This window comes from Fusarium tjaetaba, assembly GCF_013396195.1.
Source record: "Fusarium tjaetaba strain NRRL 66243 chromosome Unknown NRRL66243_c0000117, whole genome shotgun sequence".
NCBI lineage: Eukaryota > Fungi > Ascomycota > Sordariomycetes > Hypocreales > Nectriaceae > Fusarium > Fusarium tjaetaba.
In genome coordinates this window covers 21,066-40,248 of record NW_023501313.1, presented here as the reverse complement: position 1 = coordinate 40,248, position 19,183 = coordinate 21,066, and the positions used below count along the sequence as shown (strand labels likewise).

General features: G+C 47.9%; 5 protein-coding genes across 5 annotated transcripts; 1 reads left to right on the top strand and 4 right to left on the bottom strand.

Moving 5' to 3' along the window:
- Positions 1–3,055: 3,055 nt before the first annotated feature.
- Positions 3,056–4,830, top strand: FTJAE_6062 (quinate permease; the record flags this gene model as incomplete). The annotated part of the gene is made up of 4 exons (XM_037352637.1): positions 3,056–3,592; positions 3,647–4,048; positions 4,104–4,412; positions 4,462–4,830. 4 exons carry the CDS (start codon positions 3,056–3,058, stop codon positions 4,828–4,830), a joined length of 1,617 nt encoding a protein of 538 aa, XP_037206852.1.
- A 174-nt stretch (positions 4,831–5,004) lies between these two features.
- On the bottom strand, positions 5,005–8,640 carry FTJAE_6061 (serine threonine kinase; the record flags this gene model as incomplete). The annotated part of the gene is made up of 4 exons (XM_037352636.1): positions 5,005–5,998; positions 6,606–7,108; positions 7,165–7,243; positions 7,298–8,640. The coding sequence occupies 4 exons, from the start codon at positions 8,638–8,640 to the stop codon at positions 5,005–5,007; spliced, it is 2,919 nt and encodes a 972-aa protein (XP_037206851.1).
- Positions 8,641–10,148: 1,508 nt separating this feature from the next.
- FTJAE_6060 (serine threonine kinase) lies at positions 10,149–14,068 on the bottom strand (the record flags this gene model as incomplete). The annotated part of the gene is made up of 5 exons (XM_037352635.1): positions 10,149–10,851; positions 10,911–11,679; positions 11,728–12,067; positions 12,380–13,438; positions 13,490–14,068. 5 exons carry the CDS (start codon positions 14,066–14,068, stop codon positions 10,149–10,151), a joined length of 3,450 nt encoding a protein of 1,149 aa, XP_037206850.1.
- Positions 14,069–14,585: 517 nt separating this feature from the next.
- FTJAE_6059 (NADH oxidase) lies at positions 14,586–16,044 on the bottom strand (the record flags this gene model as incomplete). Its single annotated transcript, XM_037352633.1, has 3 exons — positions 14,586–14,775; positions 14,832–15,401; positions 15,452–16,044. 3 exons carry the CDS (start codon positions 16,042–16,044, stop codon positions 14,586–14,588), a joined length of 1,353 nt encoding a protein of 450 aa, XP_037206849.1.
- A 537-nt stretch (positions 16,045–16,581) lies between these two features.
- Positions 16,582–18,061, bottom strand: FTJAE_6058 (salicylate hydroxylase; the record flags this gene model as incomplete). The annotated part of the gene is made up of 4 exons (XM_037352632.1): positions 16,582–16,831; positions 16,888–17,370; positions 17,425–17,537; positions 17,591–18,061. The coding sequence occupies 4 exons, from the start codon at positions 18,059–18,061 to the stop codon at positions 16,582–16,584; spliced, it is 1,317 nt and encodes a 438-aa protein (XP_037206848.1).
- Between the last annotated feature and the right edge of the window lie 1,122 nt (positions 18,062–19,183).

Below are 19,183 nucleotides of genomic sequence, written 5' to 3'. Positions count from 1 at the left end.
CTGCCTCTTGACACAGGCTCGCAAAGCAGTTCTTGTTTGTATGGTATCAATTTCTCACGGTGTTGCACTGGCAGCATATCCAGCATTTCTCCACCGGGATGTTGAGAGCAATAGCCAAGAGTGACGACTTGCTCATCTACCAGCGGAAGCAGATGGATCGCCATAAGCTTCTTCAGAGGCGTATCGAGTGCTTCTGTGTTCGCACGGTTATGAGAATAACGATGGTTGAGTGCCAACCTGGGTTTGCGGCGAGACTGGACATCTGCAAACATGGACTCGACTTGGACGGTGGTCAGACGTCCTGAAGGACTTCGTTTAAGTGCTTTCACGACGTTGTTCGTCAATAAAGCCGCACTCTCAATAGCAGCGTTACCACCTTGGCCGCCCACTGGATGAAACTGTGATACGTCAGACCGCTGCATATCGTGTATTCTCTGGGACCTACCTTGTGCGCTGAGTCGCCTAGAGTGACGATCCTGTCGAAGTGCCACTGCTTGTAGACATATTCCACCAGTGGAGTCATGACGGCGCTCACTTTGTTGTCAACAAGGGTTGAGAACTTTAGATTAGGCAGTATGTTGTCGTCAGCAGATTCGGACAGTGCTTTTTGGAGGTCTTTCTCGCTATAGCGTGGAATGGCTGAGCCATGAACTTTCTCCTGGAGCTTCTGGAACCGAAACCAGTAGACTCGCCCTTTGGGACCTCCAGTAACAAGATACGAAGAGCTGTTCCTGAATACGCAGTGTAGATCGCCTGGGTTGATACCAGGACACGGATTAGAGATGCCGAATATGCAACTGTTTTCACAAGGAGGTGCTGTGCCCATCAGTCAGTGTGTTGGTAGATTGGTCGTATTCAGACTCACCTTCATGCTCGTTTGGATCAAAGAGCCCTGGTGAAAGCCTTCCAGCTAGCCTCCACATCTGCGAGCGTATTGTACTGTGGACGCCGTCTGCTCCAACAAGGATGTCACCAGCAATAATCGTTCCGTCTGATGTGACGGCTTGAACGCCACCACTAACCAACTCTGTCCTGACAACTCGCTTGTTTGTTAAGACTTTTGACTTGTCTTTTATGTTGTTGTAGAGCACTTTAAGAAGCATCTGCCTATCGAGGAATACCATTGGGTATCCATGCCTTCAACAGGAGGATCAGTCAAACGAGGTTCAGGATATGCGAACATACATACTGACCTCTCGATAATGCGCTCATCCATCTCTCGATGCCGGGCTAGAATTTGGCCATTTGTGTTTCGGAAGTTGAAAGTTTGTACCGGAGGCGCAATTTCCATGATTTTGTCGTATAAGCCGAGCTGATGTAGGATGCGATTTCCATGAGGCAGCAGCCCGATGCTAGCCCCGACCTGAGGAGCTACAGTCGGATAAGCCTCCAGGACCAGAAAGTCGATGCCGTTGGCCTGGAGCATGTTTGCCAGGCTCAGCCCAGTGACGCTCGCGCCTACAATTACGACTCTGAAGGGGTGTTTGTCAGCCATGATAAGTGAGAATCATGAGTTGTTTGCAAAAGTTGTTGGTTGAGCTGACGATGGCCCAACAATTCAGGACCTGCCTAATCGCGTACTTTACGCGTATCCACCAGGCCTCACGCTCTATCACCTCGTTCTAGGGTAGATTCCTGTATCATTTAGATAAGACCGCAATGCGAATCATCGGGAAGTCAAATAGGTCACCGTTTTATTCAAATCGTTTTCATTCTCTTATAGTTCTCGTCTCCTTGTCGTATTTTTTCTCAAGCATGTAGTGTAATTTGTTACAGCATGTGAAGAGTGCCAAACGGTTACTGACACTTCAACACAACTGTGTTTAATAACAGTCCCTAAACATTAACAGTGATAGAGAGATCTAGAAACTGCCAGTTCAAAAGTATGCCCTACACTCTTGCCACCTTCAAAGAATTGTATTGCCAACAGTTTTCTGAAAGCATTGTCAGTTTGTCTTTGTGTTTGGCGTACACGCATCTCCGCAAACATTTTCAAGATGTATCCGATCACGGCGGTCAATTCATTGGTTCCTTTAGTGGATATCGTTTGTGCTCAATCATGCACACTGAGAAGTTTCCTTCGGCATTTGAATCCTTTCTCTACTGATAAAGTCATCTCCTCGGATTTGTTAGTCTATACATAGCTAATCTCCATGTTTATTCCCCCATGGAGGCCCCGGATCAAGGTTCAACCACAGAAATCGGGGAATTTGGGGTCACGCATGACTCCCCCAACGCAACTGACGTCAAGGGTCCTCTCAGATGCCATTGATAACGCTGTAATTGATCAGCTAGACGTGCCGGTACCCGATTTTGGTGTCACCCTCGAGCTTTGACGTGGCCCATCCAAGCTTTTATCCCTCTGGCGAAGAAAAGACTCATATCTGGTGGGGTAAAGGTTTTGCCGGAGGCTCAGGACACGCCTGGAGATTTTTTCTCCGCGCTGATCTCCGGATGGTCCGGGGTCTGGGTATGAGACGGGGATAGTGGGGGTTACGCGAGGTTGAAGTCCCTTTCTAGGCCTTTTCCAGAGGGCTTTGCTGGCTCTACAGCGGTAAATGGCTTGTCCTTGGCGATGGTAGTGGATGTTGAGGCTCAATATGAGGCTCAAATGGCTTGGAAGCCAAGAGCCGTTAAGCCGCGCTTCCGCAGGAGGCGTCAACACGAGTCAGGAACAGATTCTTTGACGACACAATTTGCCGATTTTACCAATCATTTAAGCTCATTAAGCTCAATCGAAATTACGTGAAGGAATTGATCAGATAGCGGAAGCACACCGACGACAATCTCACCTCGTTGCCCCATACGGGGAAAACGCTCGTCCGGCCCGACTCATTTGCTCCATCGACTCCAGCGCCCCAGAGCAATGTGGGCATCTTTGTAACGTAGCGCATGGAGAAGAAAACTTTGTCAGGATGGGGAAGAACAAAGACTTACCTCTTCAAAGTCGGGGCCCCGGATCCCACTGATTCCTATAAAGCTCTTGATCTTGTCGCTTTGTTATCTCGACAGCTCCTCTGCTCGAATAACTCAGGGACATACTGACCTTGTAACCATGGGTATCCTTACTCTCGCTGAAGATAGGCCGACGCCGCCTTCGGTGTACAACTGGCGCATTTATGTGCTTGCTGTCGTTGCTTCGTGCGGTTCCAACATGATCGGTTATACAAGTGCTTTTATTGGAACGACTATTACACTTGATTCGTTCAAGAAAGAGTTTGGGATCGATACCAAGACCGTCGAGGAGCGAAACTTGATCAGTGAGAACATTGTCTCGCTTTTCATCGCTGGCGCTTTCTTCGGCGCGCTTCTCACTTATGTTATGAGCCATTTGGTTGGCCGTAAATGGTGTCTTGCCATCGCTTCCGCCACTTTCACGCTTGGAGCTGGTCTTCAATGCGGTGCCGACTCGAGCACTGGCTTGGGAATTCTATACGCAGGTCGTGTCTTGTCAGGCCTTGGAACTGGTTTCGCAAGCAACATCATCCCTATCTACATTTCCGAGCTGGCGCCTCCAGCTATCCGAGGTCGCTTGGTCGGTCTGTACGAGCTTGGCTGGCAGATTGGTGGTCTCGTAGGGTTCTGGATCAACGTAAGTCAAGACTTCATGCCTTTACATATTGCACGCTTGCTAACCTTTGTATAGTATGGTGTCCAGAAGCACATGCCCGAAAGCCACCAACAATGGATCGTTCCCTTCGCCGTCCAGATCATCCCGTCGGGTCTTCTCTTCCTCGGATCCCTCTGGATTCGCGAGTCCCCTCGATGGCTATTCCTCAAGGAACGCAGAACACAGGCTATGGAGAACCTTTGCTGGATTCGACAGCTCCCACCCACCGATCTCTACATCACAGAAGAGGTATCAGCCATTGATCACGCTCACGAGATCCAGAAGTCGACTGTTGGTATTGGACTTTGGAAGCCTTTCCAGGCTCTCAAGGATCGCCCAAACATGATGTGGCGTCTCTTCTTGGGATGCATGCTATTCTTCTGGCAGAACGGCTCCGGCATCAACGCCATCAACTACTACTCCCCAACTGTGTTCTCCGTAAGTTTACAACCATGGTCATGTTTGGAACTAGCGCCAATCTAACCTTTTACAGAGCATTGGGGTCCAGCACGATACTGTCAACGTAATGACAGGCATCTTTGGTGTCGTCAAGGCTGTGATGACCTTTGTTTGGCTTCTTTTCCTTGTTGATCAACTTGGCCGAAGGAAGCTGCTACTTATTGGTGGTATCACTGGCTCTATCTGTATGTGGGTATTGGGTGCATACATCTACGTCGTCGACCCTACCAAGAACCCCCAGGATCATTTGACTGGCAGTGGTATCGCCGCTATCGTATTCTTCTACCTCTGGACTGCCGTCTACACTCCTACATGGAATGGCACGCCCTGGGTCATCAACTCTGTAAGTCTTGCATTCCCATATATTGTTTCATCGTCTAACTAGTTTCAAGGAATTCTTCGACCCCAGTTTCCGATCCCTTGCACAAGCCTGCACAACCGCCAGCAACTGGCTGTTCAACTTCCTTGTCTCGCGATTCACAGAGCAAATGTTTGCTGCAATGGGATACGGTGTTTACATGTTCTTTGCGACTCTGTCATTCTTTGCCTTCATCTTCGCCTTCTTCCTCATTCCCGAGACTAGCGGAATTCCGTTGGAGCAAGTTTACAGACTCTTCAAGATCAAGCCAATCTGGAAGGCAGACAAGATCCTCAAAGAGCAACTGAAACAGGAGGAACAGCAGTTCAGATCTGATGTCAAGGGTGAAGTGAGCCAATCAGAGAACCTTGAGGACGTTAGTGATAAGCGCGGTGAGGTATAAAAGCACGAATGAGGTTTAGACATGATGAATAGAATAGAAAAGAAAGGGTTATAGACGTCAAAGAGCAATGGAATCATAATAGACTATAGATACTGAAGTCAAGTTTTATGCTGTAACTATAAACTGTCCCCCACAAGTCTCATTTGAAACAGAACAGGCGGCATAGTATAGAAATCAACGGCTGAAGTTTTGTTCGAAAATGAGTTGGGAAATGTTCGGGTTGCAGAAGTCAGTGACAACAACACCGTATCTGCCCTTCTTCTGCGACCTATACTCTCCATTCATGAATGTGAGAAGAGGTACACATAGTTGATCTGCATAGTAGGAGGGGGCCCAGAACCTTGGCTTCTTTCCATCCATATCCAGCCAGACATCGCATGTCGATGCAAAATACATAACGTTGTCGTTGAAATCAGCTTCCTTGGCTTCGATGAGCATATCTCGCGCACATTTCCAGCGCTCCTCGATGGTCATCGAATCTCGGCCTGGGTCTGTCATTTGCTTCCATTTGCCTTCGGGCCCCTTGCTGCGGGCGTTATTGAAGAAACTTGGGTCGTCGAAGTTGATGCCCAGCAACTCATTATCAGGATTCCAAAATCGACGCAGTAAAATAGCTCGACCTCGTACTTCGTGAAGCTTAGGCCAATATGCTCCTTTGAACCAGTTGTGCTTATCCCAGATCTCGGACACGCCGAAGCGAAGGTTCTTGTCTGGCGTGACTATAACAGGTTTCGATCCGTCCAGCTTTTCCTCGTCCCATTTGATAGAAATGAGTAATGTTTCGCTTGGATACTTCTTGAGGAAATCCGCCATTCCGTCAAGAACTTGTGTCAGACTCTCCTTGAGCTTAGCACTTCCGTGACACAGACCAAACGCCCAGCGACCTCCCTCGTTATCAAACTTTTCCCACGAGCGCACCCGCAGATCAAAGCAACGGACGCCAAAATGTAGTTGATCCCACATAGAAGAACTTTGGCATGTTGCTATTGCAGTATAAACCTCAGCATACATTGAAACGATCCCAGGATTGTATAACGCATAGGCGGCAAAGTTGACCTTGCCGTTTGACGCTACCACAACATTGGATTTAATAGCATGACTATTATGAGTTCCTGGTATCGAGATTTGAGTGAGACTCAAGTCGCCAGGAAGGTTTTTCATCCAGTCCCTGGGGTCATGTAGATTCAGACTCATGCTGAGAGTTTGGAATGATCGAGAGGAAGCGATAAAAAATAAAAGAGAGGAATTACTTTCACACTGCAGCATACTTCAGGTATTCCCTCGAGAGTATTTATACCTTTTGAGTCCAGATTAGGTGCCAAGCATCGATATGGGCAATGTGACATGTCTATGCCAGCTGGTAAATGCGCTATTGATGCAAATACCCCTGCAATATTGGTACACTAGCTGTATTCATCACCTTTCAGGTAAAAGAAGGGAAGTCAGCTGAGACAGTTCAAAAAGCTAACTAAAAGTAGGAGAACCATTGTAAATGTCATACGACATACCTGGACCTGGTTAGTGATCTATTTCAGCTGCATCACCAAACACAGTTATGATGCCCCTCTTTGACCGAAACCACCACCATCACTAATCGGGGTCGCCGAGAACCTCAATCCTCCTGGATTCGAAACGATAAATAATATTTAGACCCATACCTATAAAGTGGAGGAGTTTCAAGTCTATTCATGCTGTATTCTCCAAGGTATGACCGTACAACCATCGGGTTGCATAAAAAAGATCAAGTCTTTTCTCGGACAGAGAGCGACTCAAACCTATGGATTAAATCGCTTATAGGGCTGTGTTCCTGCAAAAGACCTCCTACAGACCCATCGAACCAAATCTTTGGAATCTGGAGTTGTAGGTTGTCGGGGGATAAATTGCTATCGTTACTCATATGACGCAGCTCATTAAGCATCTTCAACGCTTCTGGATCAGCAGCCCCTGCATCTCCGGTTGACTCCGTGTGGGACGAGTCAAAGTTGGCCCTGCTGCCTTGTTGCCCTCCTGAGATACCTGCCAAGATCCGAGACTGTCTTGAAGGAATGCGACTATCGGGTATCGACTTCAACTGATCCTTCAATGGCAAGTGTCTTGATACGCAAGCGTACCTGGGGTCCTGGTCACACCGGAGTTGGATATCTCTGAGAGCTCTCAAGACCATACCTGCAGTATACCGAGCAGATTGATTTGGTACTAGCATCCCTTCGCTGATGAGATCTAAGAAGTCAGACATCGAAGGAGCACACAAGTGATGATCTTTGAGACCTTGAATCATCTATGGCGATGAGTTGTTAGCTCATGATGAAGGACTGATTCTGATACGATTCTTACTTTCGTGACTGTCTTTTTGACCTCTCCCCGGATGCCACTGCTTCCAATTGCTGTGTATGTGTCTGTGAAATCCTTTTCCCTGATCAAATTGTAGAAAGAATCGCTATGATAATTCCCAGATCTATTCAGATACTTATCCTCCTCCAGTCTATTGTCTGAGAACGTCCTGACACAGCTATTGTCCCTCATCAGAAACACAGATGCATGCTCTAGAAAGACGCAGCCTAGAGACCAAATGTCATATCTGGTTCCAACCCCGTCACTTCCTTCACTTTCTGGGGCTTTATAGGTTTGTGTATAACCCTTGACATCAGCCCATGACACATGGGACTTGGACTGTGATGTGTTGAACTGGGTAAGTCCAAGATCGGCGATAACCAGGTGATCTTTCTTGTCTCCTTGATAATCACTAAACCAAAGTAGATTTTGTGGCTTTATGTCGCTGTGCCGTCCGTACTTTCCCGCCAGTGCGATGTGAACTATTTCCTCCACGGTGCTGGCGGTGTAAGACGATCGTTGCTCGTGAAGACTACCCAAGCTCCGCACAATGCCCGCGCATTGACGAAAGAACCAAACTGCGTCTTCTTCGACATCAGGGCGGTATAAGCTTGGCATCGTTTCCCATAGATCAGTAAGATCACCGTCAGCCCATTCGAAAACGAGATAGTAATAGTCGGCTCGACGAAAGGAGAAAAGAAGCTGATGAAGGTGTTCTCTGTCCTCGAGCTTCTTAATAACCAGCCGTCTCGCGAGAGAGTCTGCTTCACTCGGGTGGTCTATTGAGCTGTGCTGAATAGCCTTGATAGCGAAACACTCTGGCTTTGGGTACCTACCCCGGTACCATAAGTGCGACGGCTCTATAAAGACCTTTGTGACTTTGCCATATCCTCCGGACCGAATTACAGGGGGGTCAGAATCCACAAATGGTAGGACAAAATCTGCAGGGAGTCGAAAATGATCCATGAACTGCTCTTCTTCATCGATAGTGCAGAATAGGCTGCATAGTTGCATCTGCTTCATGGTAAAGTATTCGGCTTCGGGATAGGACCAAGTCCAATTCTTTGAAGACTCTATCTCATTCTTCTCACGGTCGTATAAGATGGCTTGTTGTCCTCGTCGGTGAACAGTAAGTGGGAGCTGACTATCTTCTACCTTTGCATTGACAAAGTCTAGTAGAAAGTGGAGTCCATTGACCAATATCAATGTAGCCATGATCTTTAGTCTTCTTGGTTCGCCATTAGCTCCATATACCTCGTTGACAAGGCTCATCAAAGTCTCATCTGTGAACCTTTGACTGAGTATCCTTTCAACATTCCGGGGGCTGAGAATCCGAAGCAGCCGTCCCAGAGGTATAAACGCTTGCTTACCAGTATGATCAATGGCGGGTTTCCTGCACGCATTCATCAAGGCTTCCCACACAGAGGATACATCGATGTCAACCAATGGTGGCTCCGAATCCAGGCCTTCTCCAGACATACTGGCAGAAATTCGATAAGCAGCCAATGACTCAAGCCATTTACGATGACCCATATCAGAGATACTCCGAAATGTCGATGTGCTTTCCCTTTGAGATAATACCGAAATATTGATAGACCCTTGTCCTATCCCAGGTTTCAAGTTGATGTCGGATCGAGATGGCGCTTCTCCCCAATTCGGTATGCCTGGAGGGTCATGATGAGACACCGTTGGTGAGTTCGATAACCGTTGACTCCGAGATACATCGAGGCTTCCCGGTGATTTCGTATATGAAGTGGTCTTCTTTATTCTCCTCTCTCTTGAGCGCGGGTTGGACGGCTTAACCATGGTCCATATTAGCAAGGATAGGCTTCTAATGAAATCGAGGTATGATTCGGGTCAGGGGACGCTAGGAAATGCATTTTATTCCTTATAATGTCTAGAGGCTGAGATATTTCTATTCAATTGAGCCGAGCCTGATTTCCCTCGAGTACGCATTTGAGAAATACAAAGCCCTCCCTGAACTGCGGCTGACATCCCTGGTCGAGCTATTTGGGCTTTGCATATGGCCAGCCAATGAATTCTATGGAAATCCGAACAAGGCCTCTGGCTACCCATGACAGACATTGGTCAGGTTGATGCCACAGCGGTTAGAATGCTTGGCCTGGAGCGGCTCGTGCCGCCACCTCATCCTTATCAGCATCGCGAATCACCTTTGCGCAGCGCGGAAGCATGCTTCTGGCACCCTCCTCTAGCCTGATCTGAGAAGACCTGCAGCGAGAGTTGAAAATTCCAGGCAGCAGCTATTGAGTGGCCGACTTGACTGGGCTTGATTGCTCAGTCCAGAGCCTGCTTTTCCACAGTGTGTCAGACGGAGGCCACCCACATAGGCCTCTAGGCACAGCCCCCGCTTCTGAGGTTGCCTCATCTGCCTTTTTTCCAATTTGCTATTTCTGAGTCATATCGCGTCCGTTATCGAGTCTTTTTAAATCAGCCACTTCCGTGTTTCGTCTCCGACTTCCATTTCAAGCATATTTTCATCTATCCGTCGACGTTCGACTTCATCCATATCTCGTCCTATTCAGAATGCCTGGGCAAATGCAACAACAAACGAGTGGGCGGTCAATGACCAGCTCATCATACGATACTATCCGCATAAATGCGAAGGACGTTAGTCCACAAAAGCTGCTTGCTATCCTCGAACGAAGTCTCCCCCGCAACAAGTTCTCTGTCGAGATGCAGCAAGATATGTACACCATACGATGGGACCGGGACTCCTTCAGGCGTGGGATGTAACAACATGTTATTCTGCGCCAAGCATCTTCCCACGACCTTCAGAAAAGCTCTTCACACGAAGGCGCCTGTCAAACTCTCATATCACCATCCATGACAGTCTGGGGACATAATATGGACCTCTTAGACTACTCATTAGCATCACCATCATCACACATATATAGAACCATAGCAACCGGCAACGAAATGAAGGATATTCAATGACAAATCCGAATCAAGATTTAGAGAAGCGATAGCTAGTAAATCACAACATCCTCTCCATCCCTTGCGATGTTATTTTCAAGAAGCCAGGCCACTCCAACTCGGACATAAACCTTTGCCTGCTCTGGTTCGTCTTCGGATAAGGTAACGAGGAGAACGTAGTGTACCTCGGCCCGCGATTCTAGTTTCTTGTCTTTACCAAGGACAATTCCCCGCAAGCTGGATGGTTCGAACCCAGGTCCTTCATCAAGTTTGACTCTATCTTGCATATCCAGCTTATCCAATATGATATCTCTAGCAACTGCTTGCAATACAGTCCTGTTGCTGTCTGTACCGGTTTCCTCTCCAGACTGAAGCGAGCAGTCTGTACTCCATTCGACCTTGTCAAAAGGCATGTTCGCATATGTGATCGGGCCCTCGTATGCCATCCATGACCAGGAAGGAACCCGATGGTCATCTTGGAACGTGATACTTTTCAGGAAGATATCCTCAGGTCGGGACCAGAGAAGACTTCTCGCCAGGTACTGCTCAAAGACACCAAACTTGCCGCGAGTCTGGAGGACAGTTGAAAGGTGTTTCTCCAGACCCAGAATGGCCACTGGCCGGTCTGAGTTGTAGCTAAAACTGAGCCTGGAATACCTCTCGTAAAGATTCTGAAATAGAGTGATTCGTCCACCTTTGTAGTACTTGAGTATGGCCTTGGGGAAATCCGAGTCTGCGAACAGAGCCGATTGAGGACTGATAAAAATAACCGTTAGACCGGACAGAAATCACAATAAGCAACGATGAATACATACTTTGACAATTTCAAGAGCCTCTCACACTGCAACCCATTTCCGCATTCCCAGTATGCCTGCGTCTTGGTGAAGTGAAGTGTTCTTCTGGACAAAGCTCGCTCTTGCATCACCCAGCCGCGGGTATTCAAGGGCGCTGACTCTAAATCCCTATCACAATCTTCCATAAACTCTGAAATGTGAAGGAGACCACCACCAGGAGTTGCTAAGGTCGCGGAAAGTGTTGAGTTGAGCTTTGGAGTAAGAAAGCCCTCATCTGACGTCGAAGCTGACGTCGCCGCGATAGTGCAGTAGGCGTTGCTAAAAACCTGACCCATTCGGGCAGCTTCTCGTCGCCAGTCTTCCGGATCATCCTGGATGATACACAGTGAGTCTATCCACAAGTATGGGATCTTGAGTGCTCTCGTGACTTTGATGGCTTCCTGGAAATTAAGAGGTAGTTGCTCGTGCGGTATCTCAATGCGGAATTTGTTGATGTTGCTAGTCAGAGTAGACAGGCTCGTGCTGCCTCCCCAGCAGTGGCTTAGAGCAAAATAACGTAGAAAGCCAGAATCTTTAATGTCTTCCAAGTGCTCGCTCGACTCGCCCACGCGAATCAGTCTAGTGGGCATCTGGACAGCACAGCCTCCAGGGGATGCGTCTCGTGCATGGCCGTGATCATTATCACATATGTGGAGCCACTCTTGAAATAGATGATACCGCTCAAGGCTTTCTGCAGGGGACAAAGTTGGATATCCAACTTGGGCTGATCCAAGATCATGAGCATGGAAGGCTGGTGAAACGGTCAATACGACAGTCGCTAGCTACACTGAATACATACCAGGATCCGAGAACAGTGACAGGATTGGCAGACCGTCACGCCCATTTAAGTTGAGGGTAGGGCCGTTCCGAACGCATTGTAATTCCTGACCCTCTTGAAGGCCAATCTTTTGGGAGACGGCGTAGAGAAGATTACACAAATTACATGCCGACGTACGAGTTCCGAAGTCCCTCACTGTACCAGATATCGTAGCATTGGGCTCCCAGATTTGAAGTCTCGAACAAGAGTCGCACAGTTGACCCCTTTCTGCTGGGCTGGGCCTGGTAGTCTCAGAGAAGAATTTCAGTGCAAACTCATTGTCTGGACTGACTTTCCATTGATTAAGGAGCTTGGCGCTTTGCTGTTCCAGTTAGTATATACCGCATACTAAAGGATGACTACTGTAAGACATACCCGCTAATAGGGTCTTGTAAGCAGACTGAATCAAGATAGAATTTTCATGATGCACTAACAGGCTCGAGAGAAGTTAGTACGAGATATTAGACGTCCAGAACGCAGGGTTGACTGATACATACATTCTGTATGTTACGATGTCGGTTCCTTCGTCAGCCTTTCCACTCTCCACCAACGGACGGACTCAACAGTCAACTCACATACTATCTCACCGTCAGCTATCAAGTTCAACACACTACAGCTCACACGTTCCACATACAATCATAGCAGCGGTATTACCCGAAGGGACAGCTGTAGTATTTAGACCATTGGTTTGGGTACCAGATTGCTCAGGAGCGCTTCGACTCGTGGCGTTGCTTCCGTCTAACGGACCCTGACCGTTTTGACAATGGTCGGACTCGGCGGCCTGCTCGGCAGTCAGGCCTAGCGGCAAATCAACCACGTTCCTCGGCTGGAGATACTCACCGTAATTATCTCTTATACTTTCCAATTCCTTGTGAATATCCGAAGCACTTCTACGATCATCGCTGTTGACAATGAGCATTTGCTCCAGAACCAAGGTCAGAATTCGCTGGACAGCTTTGTCACACGGTGTGTCTTCAGAAGAATCCTCCAGCTTTTGTATACGATCTTTGACCTTAGTGTCAAGGTCTTCTTGTGCAGAGTTCCAGAAACGTCGGTGACTTTTCATAGACCGGTCGAATTCCTTATACTCTTGCCGGCCCAGTGTGGCCCAGATGAGAAACTCGATAAAGACGCAGCCGAGAGACCAAATGTCGAACTTGCGTGATAGCTTGATATCGTCAGAGTCTTCAACTGGCTCCCCGTCTTCATCAAACAAGAGGTCGAATTCAGGGGGGCTGTATCGCCTCGTGGTAGCCTTGGCAGTCGTCCCGTTTAGTCTCCTGCTTGTTGCCAGAATGTGAAGCTTCGAGAGTCCAACGTCTGTTATCTTGAGGCGGTAGCTACCAGACTTCTCCGGGAACAGGAGGATATTGGCAGGCTTGAGATCACCATGCCGATATCCCTTATCCGCCAACAGACTCAAAGCGCTGGAGAGTCCGACCATTTGATCAAGCATCCATATGATAGCAGCCATGCCCTCGGTCGAGTTGGTTTTAAAGAATTTATATAGATCTCCTCCCTTCGCCCATGGAAAGAAGAATAAGGCCTGCTTTCCTCTGGTGCAGGCAAGAATTGCTTTGACAAGGTGGTCATGATCCAGCAATCGAAGAGACGTTACGTTAGTCATCTCTTTTTTGACATACTTGATTTGATCTTCGCTCTCCAGCTCCATTTTCTTCATGGCCATTGAGTGCTATATCACGTTAAATCAAAGACGCTGAAAAGTCGGGCCTGGCGGACTCACTTCTACCTGCTCTGGAACATGCGCAGGGTGCATCTCAATCTCCGAAACGGAGCTAAACCCTGAGATAACAGGTTTCCCTTGCTTGACCAACGGTAAAGGAACCTTTTGTTGCAGCACATATTCGAACTCCCTCTCAAAGATAGGAGCTAAGAATGGCCATTGCTTCTGAATGAAATAGTCGACATCATTGTAGTCAATTCCAGCTCCAAAGGGAGCAGTAGTCCAGTTTGAATCTTTTGCACTTCTGAACATGTACTCTCCACGCGTCCATAGAAGCTCTATAGGAAGATGGTGATCAGAAAAGCCATTGGATAAGAACTGGTCAATGCGATCTAGCTTGCCGGTTCGAGCCAAGATGAGAAAGATGATCTTTGCAGGGCATTTTTCATCATAAATCCGTTTCTTCAAGGCACCCTGATTTGGACATTTTTGTTCTTTTAGGATGTCGCTGACGCACTCTTCCGATGTCAACAATTCGATCGTAGTAGTTGAGATGAAGACTTCATCGCTGGAATTCTCCTTCTCCGCATTCTCGCACTCATCCATGAGACGAACTAGGGTCCAGGGTGTCGCAGCCATGTCTGATTCTGATGATTTGACAAGGTATGTTGGGACTGTAGATAAGGCGGGAGTAAAATGTAGATGTCGAGCATCATTGTGAAAATGGGATTCAGCCGAATTATACCATGGGTTTCTGCATGGTCAGCAACACGCGTCAATTAGACACTTTCAACCGCATAATGCCTTACCATGCAGCATCGCCGAATTGTGAAATAAGCCTATCGAGGGCTTTTTCAGGCTCCCTTTGCATTTTCAACTGCAATGGTGCTGAAGTCAACGTCATAATTTTGACTTCGTTTTAGCCAGTTTAGTCGCCCCCACGACTGTCATTGGGCTATGCTAACATCAGCTGATATGCATATTGGTCAAGGCATCTAGCCCCTCTTCTCGTTGTCTCATCTGAGATTGTAGTTGAATATCATATTTGGAGTACTGTACCGTGATACGGTGGAAAATGGCAGTGACAGTGACATTGAGTAAGTTTGTTGTGAATTCAACATTATGGTCTATACTAGATCTAATTATCTTTTGTCGATTACGCCGCCGCATAAGCTTGGCCAAATGGCTCCAACTTGACTCCGTCAATGTCAACATATCCGTACTTAGACTGATCATCATTATGCGCCATACCCTCACCCCATTTCTGCATAGATTCTTCAAAGATTCGCTTATGATCCTCTCGGCTCAAGTCAAGAGGGTGCTTGTCCTTACCTACCAGTCGAATTCTAAACGTAAATTAGTCTACCGAGCATTAATTATCATAGTTGTTGTGTAGACTTACTGAGTGCCAGCAGCAACGTTGGTGATACCAAAGTTTTGCTCATCGAGCAAAGTGTCGATTGCGCTGGTAGCCTCACCCTTGAGGATCTTGGCAGGCAAGTCGAACTCATTAGTCACGGGCCGTGCCAATCCGATACCATGAACCGTCTTCAGAGCCTCATTCATGGCCTTGACTGTCCTTAAGCCACCAGTGACATAAGCCTTAGTCTTGGTAAGCTCAGGGATAATCTTCTCTGCAAATTCGAGGAAGAAAGCCTCTCGCTTCTTCGAGCTCTCTCGTCGGTGAGAGAAGGCAAGGCTCTGGTAAGTTCCGCCAGAAAGCTCGACGAAATCAAAGCCATGCTGTTCGAGTTGCTTGCAAAGAACCTTGCAGTCATCGGTGGAGAAACCGCCTTCCTGGAACTCAACGCTGTTGACCTTGATGGATAGGCTGAATGACTTGTCGGGGACACGCGCACGGATGGCATCGGCAATCTCGAAGATGATGCGAGATCGGTTCTCGATGGAACCGCCATACTTGTCTGTTCGCTTGTTTGTGGTAGGTGAAAGGAACTGGGCCAAAAGATAACCACTTCTCTCAGTTAGTGTTATATGCAGAGCACTGAGACTTGGCTAACTTACTGTGCACCATGCAATTGAATACCGTCATAACCAGCTTTGTGAAGGAACTCGGCAGCATGAGCAAAGCCCTCAATAACATTCTTGAAGTCTTGCTCATCCATGGGCTTGGGCTTGGCAAAGTGCATGCCCATCACCTCGCCCTCCAGTTGCACATCACTCGGAGAAATGGGGTTCTTTTGGATGTTATCAGGGACCTGGCGTCCAGGATGGCTGACCTGCGCAATAATCAAGCTTCCATGCTTCTTGCTAACAGTTGCCAGTTCCTTGAACGCTTCAAAACGCTCACCGGACGCGGGTGCATCTCGGGGCACGATGGGGTTTCCAGCAGCCTCGAGCTGGTCATACTCGATCATAACATTTCCAGTCAGGATAACGCCAAAATCTCCTTCGCCCCATCGTCGGTAGACATTGATAAGTTCTGGTGTAGGAACGCCTCGCTTCTCAAGGACTTTGGGATCCCATGTTGAGAGTCGCTCTGTCATTGCAGCCTTCATAAATCGGTTCTTTGCGGTTTTACCGCTGAACTCGAATTTGAGAGGCTGGCCCAAAGGGCTTGCGTCTGCAGGTTCAGTAGAGAATCGTCTTGGTGCCATTTTCGAAAAATTATTATTGTTTTACGACTTAATTTACTTTTCTACTAAAGCCAAAGTGCCGCGACATGTACAAGTTTATAAACGATTGCGAATATTAGAAATCGGATATTTGTGATGTCATGACTTGTATGGTAATTATTCCATCATTGCCACGAGCTTCGTTCCAAAGACCCGGTCAATGCCGTCATGTTCCACTTTCAGACCACAATTTTGGTTTAGTTCACGGCGACGATGCTTGGATTAGAAACTCTCTACCGAGGTATGGCCTCGATATAACGTTAACACCATCTAATAGAAGGACGCTAGAAGGTTCCTGGATTTATGCCGAAGTTTTAAAACGGACGGGAACCTACGGTTATGTGCCGATCGTGCGATTCATGAGCAGCAAGATTGTTATATTGACTGGGACAGATTATTCAGCATGAGTAATTGACCAACTGCCGAAGTCTATGACGCGTGGTTGGCAATTGGGGCAGCCAACCTGAAGACAGATGATACAAGGGTTCGCAATTGGGCAACACCATCCAACGTACGAGGCTAGCCCGCTGCTTGCGCTGTTGCAGGGACCTCATCGACCAGCACATTATCCTTAACCTCATGACTTGGAGTTTTGAGAGCATTCTCAAAGTTCTCCTCTGCATACTGTTCGGCATCAAATTGGTGAATCCAATCCTCCCGTGGGAATCCGATACTGCTAGGATCTTCCTTGACTTTATCCCAATCCGTCTTGTGCCAAAGATCTCTGGTTGACTCTCCCGTCTTCTGAACCGCTTTCACGCGCTCATATCTAGCATCGTGTTAGCTTTGCTGAAGAACGAACAAGTAGGGAGTCATTATCTATACCTTAAATCTTGATGAGCCTTTAGCGCACCAGGAATGTTGTCTCTGCCCGCTCGCTTCAAGCAGACAGCAATGGTAACTCCATCTTCCATGGCTTGAGTTGCACCTTGAGCACTCGTCGGTAAGAATGGGTGAGCAGCATCACCAAGCAGCGCGATCCGCCCTTTGTTACTGATCCAAGTCGGCAAAGGGTCGCGATAGACCAGCTTCCAATCAACCACTGCCGGTGTCTTCTCCACAATCGCTCGACATGTTGGATCCCAATCCTTCAGGAGCTCCAACACTTCTTCTATCTTACCAGGAAATGACCACGACTCATCGATATCATGGTCGTCCTTGTGAGTAAGGACCCAACAGCAGTCTTTGCCGCCTTTCAATGTTGAGAACAGGAAGTGGACATCTTGTCCGATCCAGCCGTTGAAGGTATCGCCATTCTCGCAGAACTCTTTTGTGCGGGGGTCTTGGATCATGTCTTTGTTCGAGAACCTTAGACTTATTAGTAAACTGATTTGGGATCACTGCCAAAGACTTCAATCTTACCATGCCCTCCAAACAGCGTAACCGCTGCTCTTGGGCTTGTCAACATATCCTAGGACAAGCTCTCTTGCCTTTGACCTCACCCCATCAGCACCAATCACCACGTCGCCAGTGATCTGGAACCCGAGTCAGTAAAGGATCTGTATCGCGTGGTACATATGTAACCCACCTTCTCTCCCGTCTTCAGAATAATGCCAGCCTGTGTAGCGTCCTCGAAATATTCAGACACTCGTTGGCCGAGATGAATCGGAATCCCCAGCTCATCGCGCGCATAATTGAAGATAATCTCATGCAACTCGCCTCTGTGACCGTTCAAAACTGGAGCTTCAGGGTTGGGAGGGGGACGCTTTTGATGGTACACGACCTCCCCTGTGTCCCATTTGTGAATTCTGAAGCCGTAGTCTTGAATGTCAATGCACAAGGGACGCAGACGAGCGACTATCTCCCCGTCAGACCAGCGATTAAAGATCCTACCGGCATTGCCACCAAATGATATAATGTCTCCGAGAACTTTGAGTTCAGGAAAGGACTCATAAATCTCAACGTCGTGCCCTTGCCGATGGCATTCAATAGCGGCAGTCAACCCGCCAAAGCCAGCTCCAACGATGATAACATTGATGCCGGATTTGTGAGCCGCCATGATTTGATGAGAATGAACAGTTAGTACTGGCACTCTCAGAATGTTTCACTCGGGACTTGATGCAACATGTCACTTATGTGATCACCGTGGGGAGCGGAAACCATCACCCTGGGAAGCCGAGGTAGCTGTCCCCGTCTTGTCCCCCGCCTTGTTGATCTGCAACTAAGATCCTTCTGCAGCCAAGAGTTGGTAGGTCATGCTAGTGTAACATACTCGCTAACAAACTTACGGAACTGGGTAATAGTCCTGGATCTAGCATCAGTTTGCTTCACTTGCTGCTGATCAATCCCTGTCTGGAGTAAGCATTGTCTTTTGCAAGACATACTCCATCCTCAATGTGGAACAGCCAAATCCGATAACCAAATCACAGGGCGGTATTTACCCAATACCGAGAGCAAGCTGTTATCGCGTTTTTACTAAGATATCATGCAACGTGCTCAACCTCCGTCGGATATCTACACGCTAGCAGCCAGGTTTGCGGTCCTATTGGTAGAGAAATATGCAAAGCAACACACGTCCTGCGGGCTGCGGATAAGTTTCAAAGCGTGACTGAAATGTCATCGCTTTGTCAGGCAATGTCGTGGCAATGAGTACCCATCTGGATGATGAGGGGGAAAATGTTACCCTGGTCCCGGCATTTGCCTCGGGAATTAGCAGCACAGCCAGTTGCGATGTTCAGAGTCTCTCAACTTTAGCTGAAAACTCATGCAAGACGAGACTAAAACTTCAGCATGACTCTCAGATTGCGGGGAAATACTTGGCAATTCCATTGGGCTTCACATTTTGTTGGTTAAAGTTGATGCAAGGGCAGTTCTAGTCCATAACTTTGAAGCTTTAGGTTTAGTATGCCAACCCCTCCCATCGGATCCATACCGCCGAAGTCAACATGCGAGGGCAACACTCCGGAAGAAACACCCCGATAACCCAAAGAGACAACACCCATTCCGCACTTTCAGGCTGACGACCAGGTGCAACTCTGACTTGATCTGCAACTCTAAGTGGAACCTATTATGCACCCCGCACTTCGGTTGAGCGCCAACCCTCATCGATATAGCTAGTGATAAGAGGTTTCGATGTTTTTGTGTCTGATGAGCGATTGTGAGGCGATTGGCCAAGTCTCTC